This window comes from Mya arenaria, chromosome 2 (genome assembly GCF_026914265.1).
Source record: "Mya arenaria isolate MELC-2E11 chromosome 2, ASM2691426v1".
NCBI classification, from domain to species: domain Eukaryota; kingdom Metazoa; phylum Mollusca; class Bivalvia; order Myida; family Myidae; genus Mya; species Mya arenaria.
This window is the reverse complement of record NC_069123.1, coordinates 39,681,822-39,695,362: the sequence shown is the minus strand read 5'-3', so window position 1 is coordinate 39,695,362 and position 13,541 is coordinate 39,681,822. Positions and strand designations below refer to the sequence as shown.

The window sequence follows — 13,541 nt, the reverse complement described above, 5'->3', positions numbered from 1 at the left end:
CGCGGATAGGAGCACACGAAAGCATCTTCGTCAAACACCTCCAGGTTGACGACCCGGTCCCTGTCGTGCTTATAGAGAGTTAATCCATCATAGTCCATCAGCTCAAACTCATAATGAGGGATGTTTGTCGAATCTTCTGTTGTCATAATGGAAATAATGTCTTAAATATTACTATTTCTATGACCCCGATAGCTGCTTATGCGTACCTATTCAAAAATGATTTTTATCTTGCAAATATAATTGCAGAACAGAGCACAAGTTTATTTCCACACTTTACATTACGAACACATGCAGCAATGATGTAGATTATGATAGCCTATGCAAGTGGTTCGTGTCGATAACGTTTTGTATGTCAAGGTGCTAATTAAGCTTATATATAGGACAATTTGCATACTACATGTAAGGGTATTTTGAAAGCTTGAAACAAATGCGAAAGATATAATGTAAGTGTATTAGTACGTATTCTGAACGTACATACGGAAATCGCAGTTGAGTTAAAAAGGCGTTGGCGATTTTTTTCCAAAATACTACATGTACTTGTTCTCGCAGAAATTACTCTAGTAGTGAATGAATCAATTATTGACATCATTGACGACCCCATTGAAGCCAGCTCCGTTCTTAATAACGATTTGTCCAAAATCCGAACATGGTGTAAGAACTGGCTGGTATATTTCAACCCTGTCAAAACAGAATCCATGTTGTTTCACGCAAACGCAACAAGCAGGCGTATCCCGATATTGTTCTGGATCAAGTACCGGTGAATAATGTCCAAACTCCTAAGCATATTGGTCTTTCCCTGTTGAACGACGCCAAATGGACATCACACATATCGTCTACAGTAAACAGAGTTTGGCAGCGAATTGGTACCTATGATTAATGAAGTACCATTTATCTTGACAAAGTGCAGAACGCATGTACCAGGCCGCTTCTTAAATACAGTGATGTGGTCTGGAATAACTGTTCTAATGACCTGAAGAATGACATCGAATCCGTTCGAAACGAGGCTGCAAGAAAAATCACAGGAGCCACCAAATTTTGTAACATCAACCAGCTACTCAAGGAACTTAACTAGATTTGAATGACTGAAAGAAGACGCCAATATAGGCTGATACTTTTCTACAAGGTGAAAATTAACCTCAGCCCGTCATATTTATCCGACCGCAGTCCTGCTCACAACAACCAAGTATATTTGCTTCGCTCCGCCAACGATGTTCCAACAATACACACTTGAACAATAGTCCTACAGTTCCCCCTTCTTACCACTTACGATTCGGGAATGGAACGTACTTCTTCCCAGTGTACAATCAGCGCCAACAATTCCGGCATTCGAAACACAGCTTCAAAGAAGAACGATTACATGGTCAGCACATCTTTTTGCACTAGCTAGAATGCAGATAATAGCACACATTCCTTCGACTTTGATGTAATACTCTGCAGTTTGAACTCCATTGCCATAATCTATCCGAAACACCACTATGCATCTGCGGAGCAACTGAAACTTACACTCACTACCATATCTAGTGTCCAAGGTAGAAAACATACTTCTCTATGTACGAGTCCAGAACTTCATTGCTGCAACCTAATGGTTTGACGTGTGGTGCGGTGCGGGCTCAGCTTTGATAACAGACGACCGGTCAACATGTGTGACACCACCTCTCACTTTTCTTGTTTACGTTTTTTTTTTAAAGTTGAGCATACTGTATCAACTCACTTAGTATGCACACTCACTTAAAAAAATCGTCACCATGTTTTTGCTACTCAGTATTCTACAAGTCTTGTAATTTTGCGACACAACTGAGTCCATATCCTTATAAGCTATACAAATGAACTTCATTTCAATCTAGAACCGGTAAACTCCCAACATGGAAAAGAACTTTTATACGCATTCGAAATGCTTATCTTCCAACCCATTCAGAAACATTCTATACACTATACATTTTACATCATGTATTAATTCTTCGTGCATATTAAACTGAATAAATACGTTTAAACTCATAATTGACATATCTCAAAATAAAAAGCACAAGCACTAAATATTCGCTTAACATTAAACGTAGGAAACAAAGTAGAGAGCTTGTATTTCCAGCCATTGTATGACACTATAAGAGTAGACAGGTTGTACTTCCAGCGTGTGTATGACACTATAAGTGTGGCCAGCTTGTTTATCCAGCGATTGTATGACACTATAAGAGTAGACAGCTTGTATTTCGGGAAGACTGTCATCATAGTGCCATTAACCTTTGTCAATGTTGACCAAATGAAAGATAAAACGACTGCAACTGAACAAAATAATGCAGACTCTGGATTCACAAACAATGTGCATGCTTCTGACTATGGTGCTACAAGTGTTCATACAAGTTTACAACATGCAGGTATTTTGAATAATATTGAAGTTGATGCATATGTGACGGCAGTCTTCATAGACCCATGGCATATTGGAAGAGTTGATAAGAAAAATGGCGATGAAGAGGACTGCGAGGTAAACTTAATGCGAGCAACCAAGCAAATGCTCAAGTGACCCTAGCCTGAACAACGAGTGTGGAAAGATGGCAAGAAGTTAGTTGGTCAAGTAAACACCATGTAGCCATTGAGAAAGCTGAAAAAGACTTTTGACATTTGTCCATTAAAATATTTATTTGTAAAATAACATGCAATAATTGTGCTGGTTGTTCGTGTTCAAATAGATCTCAACACTTGATGTATTATATAAAAAAATTGATCCCGATTTTTTTCCAAACCAAATTCAAAATACGAGGTACAACCTATTTTGTAATTATGGAAATCATTCAGTAAAAATAAAACATATTACTTGCCATGTGATATATTAAATGAGATATGTGGGGCACACATTCTACAGTTTGTATCAACAGTCATATATATATTTGGTACATTAAAAACGGCGAATGAATGGTATTATAAAATTAATGTAAAAAAATTGCTCAAGAATTTCAGACAAATTAGGCCAAAAAATAAATACCTGTGTTTCCGGTAACATGGCAAAAAAAAAATAGGGTCGGTCGGTCGGTCGGGATTTTTTTTTATTTTTTACAGTTTCCATATCATGCAATTTTCTGTTGAATCAGATCAATTATGTTATATCTAAGCGTTTCATAATTTACAAAAAGTCAGAGAAAAACAGCATTGTTTACAGTCTGAAATCATTTCCTTACCTTCGACTACCGTATTTTCCCGCCAATTTTGCCCATGAAATCTGGTGGTTTTTTTGTATACAATACTCGTTTATAAGTCGCGATCGGTTTTTAGAACAAATTCAGCACTTCAATTCTTCAAATCTGTGATAGTGTTCTACCCAAACAGTCAATTATCAACTAAATTTTAAATGTTAATTGCTTGAGAAAAATCTCCGATTTCCTTGTCAACTGTGAGCTCCTTAAACTAGGCCTTCAAGTAGAGGTAGGTTAAAAATAGAACAAGTAAACGCGGATATGGATTTTTTTTACTTATCCTATTTTCGTATAATCAACGTTTCATTCATATTTATAATGAATTCAAACATTTAGGTCATTGTTATAAGATTCCCAGACGATGAGTATTGATTATTGTTTTTTCGATCGTATGGTGTTTTCTTACCAGCCTAGGCGAAATCCTGGCAATCAAATGGGAGCATACGGTATCCGACTGACCGAATTAAATACAAACCATAGCCACGCGCCTTTTATATTATCACCGCTCGTGCTCTGACGTCACAAATTGTACTATTTGATCTGCAGCCGACACATTCCAACAAATGTGTCGTTAACTATCGAAGGTTTTTGTTTGGATTTCAGTTGATGGGACTTATTAATATAAGGCGAAATAAATAACCATTGATAAGTGCGAATAAATTAAAGTTACGATTAATGAAATGTGTATTGGAACCTGGCAGTTAGTCTGCATGAATTCGCAAAGCCTAATCGTAAGAAGCCTGCATGATATACGCAAAGCCTAATCGTAAAAAGTAAGTTTTATTTTGGACATGAATAAATAACACCGCGAGCTATAATCCTAAATATTTTCATTTTAAAGACAGAAAAATATGTCTCTTGTGATTAACCACGTGTTTGGACCGTAAAGATGCGTTCGCCAATATATTTGAAGATATCGGACAGGGTTCGCCGCCCTCCGCCATTTTGTTTTCATGTTGACATAGCGTCTCGATAATACATAATAAGGAATGAAAGTTTATTCTTCGGGGACATAGAAAGACAAACCACGAAAATAATGACGATACATTTTAAATATGTATATAAAAATACGATAGAATTAATATTTATTTTATTTACTTTTATGTCTAAAAACAGATTAGGGTCGGCGAGGAAAAAATAGGGTCGGTCGGGTTACCGGAAACACAGGTTGTTGTTATTTGGCCTTAATGCATGACATACACTCTTCCTCATTATACAGCTGTTGAATAGTTTCAAATGGTCACTTTTTTTTAATATGTTGTATTTGTGTATTTTGATCATTGAAAGTCGTACTGGAGTCCCGTCCCTTCGAGCGGCTTCTTCATGGTGTCTATCTTGGCGCTCATTTCCGGCGTCAACACCTCCCTCCAGTAGCCTGCCTTACCTGAAAATAATGAAATATTTAGGGATGGAAACCGGATACCAAATTGGTATCCGGATATTCGTATCAAGTATTCGAATACTATCCGGATACTCGTATCAAATTGTTTTCATAATAAGTAAATTTCCTATTATATGTCACCCACCTTCTGTTATTTGACATAATTGTCCACTTAATTTATAATTCGTCATATGGAAATTTCACTTTTTCATTTATTCTTTCTCAGTCTTAATAATTTATGGTGTTATAATCAAAGCTAAACAACTCATTTTACGTCATAAAACTCATGATGAAAACCACATAAACACCTCGCGAATTTGATAGTCACTTCGGCCGAGGTGGTTGCTTGGTTACTGCCACGTGCTTTCGAGTTTGTTATTTATCAGAAGGTTTCATGTTAAATGACGCTTTGATTATTTGATAGTCGATTGTAATTTTATTTCATTACATTGTTTGATTTAATGCAATACCTACAATTTCTGCGGTGTTTTGTAATGAAGGATATAATTGCGGAAAAGATAACAAAAAGACGATCTGATTTTTCTTTATTTACATGCGTATACTTTTCTCATTTATCAATAAACTAAACATGTTTACATATCGTATGAAAAATAAAATAAAACGTGAATAAATACTAAATAGGAAATAAATCATTTATATATTTGATAATTTAATTAAACACTGTACACACACTACTTTCAAGTCCGAAATGTTCGAATACTTCACAACAGTTTTTATTCGATGTCGCACTTAATCGAACGCATGTTCTTGTTCAGAAACAAGATAGCGTCGACCATGTTACTGTTGAGGCGATGATTCAGGAATAACGATTAATAATCTAAAACACAATTACAAGATGCAAAATAATGGATATTTGATTGAAAAGTGAAAAGATAAACATTTTTTTTTGTATTTATTGTTCAGATAGCAATAATTTCTTCATGCATATTCATCAAAAATACGATTGGTCATTAATAACTTTGATTGCACGACCCTTAACTTGTGATTGGACGATCAATTCCTACGAATTAATGATCACTCCTTTAATATCAACCAGTGCCAATTAGTGTCAATTGTGTACATCTGAGATCATAAAACAACACTTGTCATTGTAAACAAGGTCATAGAACTTCACAGGGTGCTGCACAAGGACACAATATCACGCCTTGTGCAAACACCCAATTAGCAGACTATTTGTGACACATACCCGCTTCGCGACAGACACTGTTAATCACCTGAAATATTTCATCTGAAAACTTTCATAACAATTGCTATGTGTCTGCTAAGCTATTTCATTGAAATTTTAATTCTTAACGAATATTCGAATACCCATTTTGGTATCCGAATACTTGCGTGATATCCGGATACTCGGATATTCGCTTCCATCCCTAGAAATATTATATATTGGCATAATACTTCAAAATTAGATCAGAGACAACAGCAGTTGATATAATGAGTTGTTACAACCATCAATGTTCTAAAACACTTATACTTTAAGACTTATAACATCTATCTCTACAAATATGCTGAATGCGAATGATATGTATTCCGATGCGTTTTAAATGACCTTCTATCGTCGTCACATGCGCGAGTATGAGAACGGGCATGCATAATTCTTTTGTTAAGTCAGAACCATTACCTTTGTTGATGAAGGTTCCTACCCCCTCCCTCATGACCGTGTACTTTTTCATGTACTGGAGGCTTGTCATCGGGTTTTCTCGCATCCGGTTTACGTCGCAGTTTTCTGTGATCCGAATGACGTCGTCGTCTGTCAGCTTCCGGTCCAGAAAGTTGGCGATTTTACGAACACAGCCCGACATGTCCTGATCAAAAATAGTGAACGTAACTCCAAATATGGACATAAATGAAACATAAATATTCTGTCTATGCGATATCAAATTATGATCTGATATTAGTATCAAATTCAATGTATGTTTTCTATCAATTATACCAGTAATATCTTAGACGTATTACGTGCACGATAAAGATCATATATTATGAAGGGCACACTTATGATGTAGGTCAACGTCAAGCCATTATTGCATTCTATTTACACCTGAACTTCCATTCCTTAAATGAGCTGCCTTTCGGCGATTGCGAATATTTTCCGATGAACGCAACATTTTGTGATATGTACGGAACGCGGATCATCACATAACAATATACACCGTATTATATCATGCATAGGACGCACTTTTTTACCCCCAATTCTCGTCTTAAAAATTGCCTGCGTCCTTTCTATGCTATTAGAATTTCATCTGTTTTTTCCAAGTCCAATTCAGGTCGAAAATATCGGACCGGGGAAGAACGCGGTAATAGTAAGTATCTGTACTGCGTCACCGAAGAGAACAACTGACATAGGTAAAATCACGCAAGTTAACACACGCAGAAATATATTGAATGTTTACTTTAAAATGATTTATTGAAAAATAAATTGAAAAAAAAACAGTGTTTACTTTTTTATAAAAGGGACGCTACTCACAAAAACTCGATGTGAGTCAGCACTTTAACTGGATTGAGATATAACGGCAACGGAAATTGGGAAAGGAGGTAAATATCAATTAATTGTTGTTTATGATTTTAATGTTTCGATATTTTACAAAACATTTTGTTGTATGTTACTGTTTTAAAAAATTGATAAATGAATGTGCATAACGCAGAGTAGCATTATTGTCACTATCAAATCTTTTCAAATGTGCGAAGGTGTGAAAAAATCCCGCTGTCTGTCATTAGAAAAACATCAATAGAACAAACTATTGTGATGGTAATACCTTATGGTTGTTTGTTCGCACTTTACCCGATGTGCCTTCTGCTGGCAAGGCTAATTACTGACACTTAATTATGCCGACATGCTTTAATCCGCACAGCGACAAGCCTTATCAAAACAATCATCCGTTTTGACAATACACAGTTTTGTTGCGATTGCAACGGTTGACTGTCATTCAGAAGGCATGTCGAGACTACTGCAACGGTTGCAACGGTTGACTGTCAGTCGGGACTATTACGGCATTTGTATAAGTCTTATAATATGCGTAAATGTTCTCAAAATGTCAAGACATATATCATTGTTGTGTACGCTAAATTACCAAAATACGACAATAATTATCGAAATACACAAGACAGTTACCAAAATATGCCTTATATACAATTTTTTGTTTGTTTTTTTACTTCAATATATATGACATAAATACTTGACCAACCTCAATTTTTCGGCTCCGATTTTGACATTTTTCCGCTGCGTCCTATCTTATATATTAAGGGGTTTTACCCGTTTTCTCAACTATTTTTTTGCCTGCGTCCTATCTATACTAGCGTCCTATACATGATATAATACGGCATGTAAATTAAAAAATGTTTATCTTGTTTGGGATTGTTTTGTGGCAGCAGACCCCTAAAAACATAAATCAACATCGTAGAAAGTGTAAATTTGGGCGTCTTTGGGCGCTTCGTTCTTCTTGTTCTTTTGTGTCCGATCCTAGATACATTCGCCCTAACGACACAAACAAGGCCCAAGAACATTGTTCTCGGGTCAAAATTCCACACTACCTACAAACCGGGAGGACCGAGAACTACACGAGAACAAAATGGCGGAAAGTAAAGTTAAGAACGATGCGTGCCATTCGGAACTCCTCGGCCATTTTTTTCAAAAACAACCTCGGACGGTTTACATACTAAAAAAGTGGTACGTTTAAGTCCGCTGCAAATAGATCGCGTAGTAAATTTATTTAGCAGTTAAACTTTGTGACTTAACTCTTGGGATATTTAATTATGTTTGCAATAATACAATTCAATGGCAATCAATTTAAACTTAGATCAATAAATACAACTCTAACACACTACATTTAATTAATGATATAATTCAAAATTTTATGAACTACTTCAACTGATATACCTGCATACATCCGAGGTTGTTTTTGAAAAAATGGCCGAGGAGTTCCGAATGCGATGCGTGCATGATTTACAGCGAACAACTCTACTACCGGTTCCCGGTGTTAGGGCGTTTTGCTCGAGTTACACGTTCCGAATCGACTCGATTCTATCCTGGAAACAAGCGCCCAAAGACGCCCTTTGTGATATGTTTAAATGAATTGTTGTCATAAGTGTTTCAATTTTCGTTTAAAATGAATTAAAGGAATGGATTTGTCCTTCGTTATTTTGACGTCATTGGATAAACTCTTTGCTTTAATGGTCGGGTCGTTTTATTTACAGAATGGGTGGGAAATAATTACTGCAAAGTTTTCTGAAATGCATTGAACTATTTTTTTAACAATTCTTAAATGATATAATAAATTGCTGGTGTATATATAAGGAATGCATATCGGGGTTGGTGTCAGCAACGTCAAAATTTAAGATATTTGGACTTTACTTCCACTGATAGAAGTTCTTCGAGTGCGGTTAAAAACTTAAATTGTGTTTTTGTTTTCACCTTTTTTGTCTTTTTTTACAGGCCAATCACATTAGTCGTAGACAATTCATGTCCGGGCGTTATTCTGAAATCTTCTGCCGGGATGTTTTTGAAAGCGAAAGCCCAGGTCTAAGCTTAAAAGTAAATGTTAAACAAGCCTTAAAGGGCTCCTTTTTAGATGAATCAGTACTTGCTGGCATTGCAGCAAGTTTACATTTGGCTTAAGATGCAAATTACTGCTAAATACCTGGTAAATTGACTTATGCATACCTTCACAGTATCTTCGTACTTCAAGAGCAGGATGTTTATGCAGTTCCGATTGGTCCAGTAGCTGAGCACGTGGTCCGTCCAAAGACCAATTGGAACTGTATATAATGGTGTAATTCTTAACAAAACATACGTTCACTTAGTTGGCAAGATATCACAAATATACGCCCAGTCGCAAACATAAAATATTTCTCTAATACTAGGTCCACAAATGTGTCTCAAACAACAGTGAAAAGGTAAAAAATCACGATTTCTTCATTAATGTATATGTGACGAAGCGTACCATTTCCCTGCACGAATGCGTCAACGTATCCATCCGTCGTTTCGTCGTGTAGGTAGTCTCCCCACAAGAATACACTGTAATAGGACTGGACCACGTCCTTATGGTTCCGAGACGTGTAGATAATCTGTCAGTGGATATTTTTAATCAACATTAAAAATTGAACTATCATGCCAAATAACTAGCCAGCTTCGTCAATATACCGAGCGGATTAGAACACCGAGATGGCTATTGGGTATTTGAACTAAAAACAAAATTGTAATTTCTAGCCAGATTCGAGCTCTAGCCTGGCTAATCATTAACTTTATTTGCGTACATGTATTTCAAAAATGCAATTCCAAGCTTGAGTTTCGAAGCTGTCGATTGCTCAATGTTAAAAAACCTCAGTCTCAGTCAGCTCGTTATTCAAACCTGGCTCGCTATTCTCTATATATTAGCTTATATCAAATACGTCATTCCCAGCTCGTTACAACAGAGGTTTCACTCGAAAAAATCACCACCACCCTTTTTACACAGTTTATGGTTTTTGGACCTACTGGTCAATTTCGATATCCTAGCCAACTTCACTCTCCTATTTATATATTTGCTACGATGTTGACGTAAACACTTTTATTTGGGCATTGATAATGGTCTTTTTGGCAGTATTAAACATGAGCTCACCTTCCCCTTGCCCTGTAAGATTTGTGTAGGAAGGAGTCTGTACGGGAGATGGCACTTTATCGTTCTTGGTCTTGGTAGCTCCAGGATCGCGTCCACGCGTTTAAAATGAACTTCACTTAGAAGTTGTAATATTAATAGACCTAAAGTGATGTAATTATCAAAACACATTAGCCAGTGATGAGAACTCACTTATTTGACCTCTTCTAATTTGACCCAATTTGATCCGTAAACTCGGCATCTTAGTAGAGCCAAAAAATCGTTATATCAAAAAGGCAGATGAATTATCAGGGAATGCTAGAATTTAAAAAATCAAAATACCTGCAGTAACCCTTCACGTAATGCTTTTAAGAAACGTTATAGTAAGAACGTTAAGCAACTTTACGTAGTCATGTAGTTTAGCCTCTATTCCATTCTTCTAAAACAAGGTAGCTTTGCAGTGACGCCGTTTCGCTACCTAATATACACTGTGTCGACGACACTTCAACCGTACTTCTGAACGTTGGTAACTTTTCACTGACGCCATCGAGCCAGGGCACGCGATCGTTCAGGAAGGTGAAACCTGCCGCCTCGAAGTCGAGGGTCTGAATCAGATACTTAGTACGTCATTTCCTGGGTCAGTGTTGTACCTAGTTTTTTGGGGGGATAAAATAGGATTTTTCATTGAAAAATAGAATAGGACAAGTCCACAGTAAATTATTTGGCTGCGAGACTTGTAATTATTAACTGACTTAAATTGTATTCTAATGACAAGGATAACAGCATACGCAATGTGTATTTAACATTTTATTAAACTATTTCAGAAATACCTGATCGCGGATAGGAACACACGAAAATATCTTCGTCAAACACCTCCAGGTTGACGACCCGGTCCCTGTCGTGCTTAAAAAGAGTCATTCCTTCGTAGTCCATCCGCTCCAACTCCCAATGCGGAAGGTTGGTCGTTTCTTTAGTTGACATAACGGAAATAATGTCTTAAATCTTACTTTTGATTTCTATTTACTTTTGTTTTCTATGTCCACGATAGCTGCTTAAGATACGTGTCAGCCAAATAATACGTGCCTGTTAAAATTCAAAAATTATCTTTATCACGTATACCTAGTTGCAAGAGCAAGACACAAGTTTATTTACACACATTATCATGCATGCATGCATATCAATGAAGTAGATTATGATAGCTCATGTAAAAACTATACATTTCGTGTCGTAAACGTATTGTTATGCAAGTCCCTGATTAAGCCTATCAAGCTTAAACCGTAGGGCAATTTGCCAGCTAAATATACGGGTATTTTAAGCAAATAAAAAAGCTGCGAAAGATAATATATGGAAATCGCGACTTCGATAAATAAAAAAGGCGTTTGCAATTTTTTTTTCTAAAACACTTTACTTGTTCTATCAGAAATCACTTTAGTCACTAAATTCGTGAGTAAATCAATTATTGACAGCGTTGACGACCCCATTGAAGTCACCTCCGTTCTTAAAAACAACTAGTCCAAAATCCTAACATTTTGGCAATTTGGATTTATTCAACAATATGTATGCATTTTACATAACATTTTGTGATATAACATAATACGAGTACAAATTTACAAGCATGATATAAGAAAGCAGTTAATTTATGAACCAGTTATAATTGAAATACATGTACTACGAATGCTAAAAGCAATCAAAACCAAAAATGACTGAAATAAAAAGAAAAAAAATCATAAAACATGCATGTTAATAATGTAATTGTTCATTCGATACACAGAAAAATAATATTCTTATATTCTAATAAAAGTATAACAAAATTAAAGCTATTATTTCAAGAACCTAACAATACAAACATACTGTTTATCACAATACTTGAGTCATTAGTAGTCAACTTCTGTATCATATCATGCAATACCGGCTGTATTTAATATCCCAAAAAGAGTTTATTCACAGCATTCACAAAAGGAGCAAATATCATTTTTAATCAGCTTCATTTTATATAATAATGAATTTGTTGGTAATATTCTATGAAGAACTAATTTTAACCATTGCATATATGCATTTATTACATCTTTCCGGAGTGTGTTTGTCATCTTTTCACAAAAGGTTTCACAAATTTTCTTACCACAATTCAACATTTTATTTACATCAAATAATAGTCATTAAATTGAAACATTTACTATTACCATCCAAAATAAAAAATTCTTATCCATTTTAATGTTAAGCTATAAATATTCCTTGTAACATCAATCATATAAATACCACCTTCTGGGAAATCTTTTTTGAAAATAGTTCTCTTAATTTTTGCTATTCCATTCCACACAACTTCAAGAAATAAATCATTTAGCTCTTTAACCAAATCATATGTTGGATTTGGTAAACTAATGAAAAGGTGTGTAAATAATGGTAGTAAAATTGACTTAACTACCGTAAGCCTGCCAATTGGTGTAGGTTTCCTTTTTTCCAATATGAAATACTGTTTTTAACTTTTAACATTTTTTTTGTCGAAATTTATCTTACCAATATGATTTAAATCTACATCAAAATGTAACCAAAGTAATTAGAATCCCATGATAATTTAGATTTTGTTTTTATGGATCGTGATGAGTATTTCTGTGGTGCTTTCCAAACTAATTTGGTCTTATCATAATTAACTGTAAGCCCTGACAATTGTAAAAATGATACAACAAATCTACCACTGTTTTCACTGTCTCCTCAGTACCATCTATCAGAAGAGATGTATCGTCAGCAAATTGTGAGATCTTATATTCCTCACCATCAATAACAATACATTTTACAGTCTGGTTGTTTCTTATCATTATTGCCAGAATTTCGGAACATAAAAAACAAATATGAAGAAATAAGGTCCCCTTGTCTACACCCTCTTCCTATCTTAAAAAACTCAGAAAGGTGTCCATTTAATCGGATCGAAAATTCAGTATTATACATAAATAAGTCTTATCCAATTTTTAAACATATCAGCAAAATAGGACAGTGACAAAGTTTTTTCAATAAAATTAAAAGATATGGAATCAAACGCCTTTTCAAAATCAATCAACATCACTAGGCCAGAAATTGTCTTATCATCGCATGTTTTCATAATATTATACAAAAATCTTGTGTTTTCACTTATATTTCGACCTTTTATGAATCCTGTTTGATCTTTTGAAACTAAAGTATCTAAAACATTGTTCAATCTGTTGGCTATTCTTCCTGAAGCTATCTTGTAAATATCATAAAGGAGTAATGGGTCTCCAATTTTTCAAACACTATTTAGGCGTTCCGTCTTTTGGTATACAGACAAGTGTTTCCAATTTGATATTTCCAGAAACTAAATTAGACAAAAAAGCATGATTAATTGCTCTTAAAATAAATTTTCCAATATCTTCGCGA

At 35.3% G+C, this 13,541-nt stretch overlaps 2 protein-coding genes across 3 annotated transcripts in view; both read right to left on the bottom strand.

Moving 5' to 3' along the window:
- Positions 1-2,674: 2,674 nt before the first annotated feature.
- Positions 2,675-11,194, bottom strand: LOC128211088 (sulfotransferase 1B1-like). Of its 2 annotated transcripts, none has more exons than XM_052915511.1 (6): positions 10,985-11,194; positions 10,179-10,804; positions 9,522-9,645; positions 9,242-9,336; positions 6,206-6,389; positions 2,675-4,569 (listed from the first exon to the last, which is right to left on the bottom strand). In XM_052915511.1, the coding sequence occupies exons 2-6, from the start codon at positions 10,344-10,346 to the stop codon at positions 4,463-4,465; spliced, it is 678 nt and encodes a 225-aa protein (XP_052771471.1). In that variant the 5' UTR covers positions 10,347-10,804; positions 10,985-11,194; the 3' UTR covers positions 2,675-4,462. The 2 variants fall into 2 exon arrangements, with proteins under 2 accessions (XP_052771471.1, XP_052771476.1); XM_052915516.1 differs by having other exon boundaries at positions 10,179-10,759.
- Positions 10,574-13,541, bottom strand: part of LOC128214801 (protein CLEC16A-like) — a 19,579-nt gene continuing 16,611 nt past the window's right edge. The window contains 1 exon segment of the mRNA XM_052921464.1: positions 10,574-10,759. Coding sequence (XP_052777424.1) covers positions 10,574-10,759 — 186 coding nt within the window.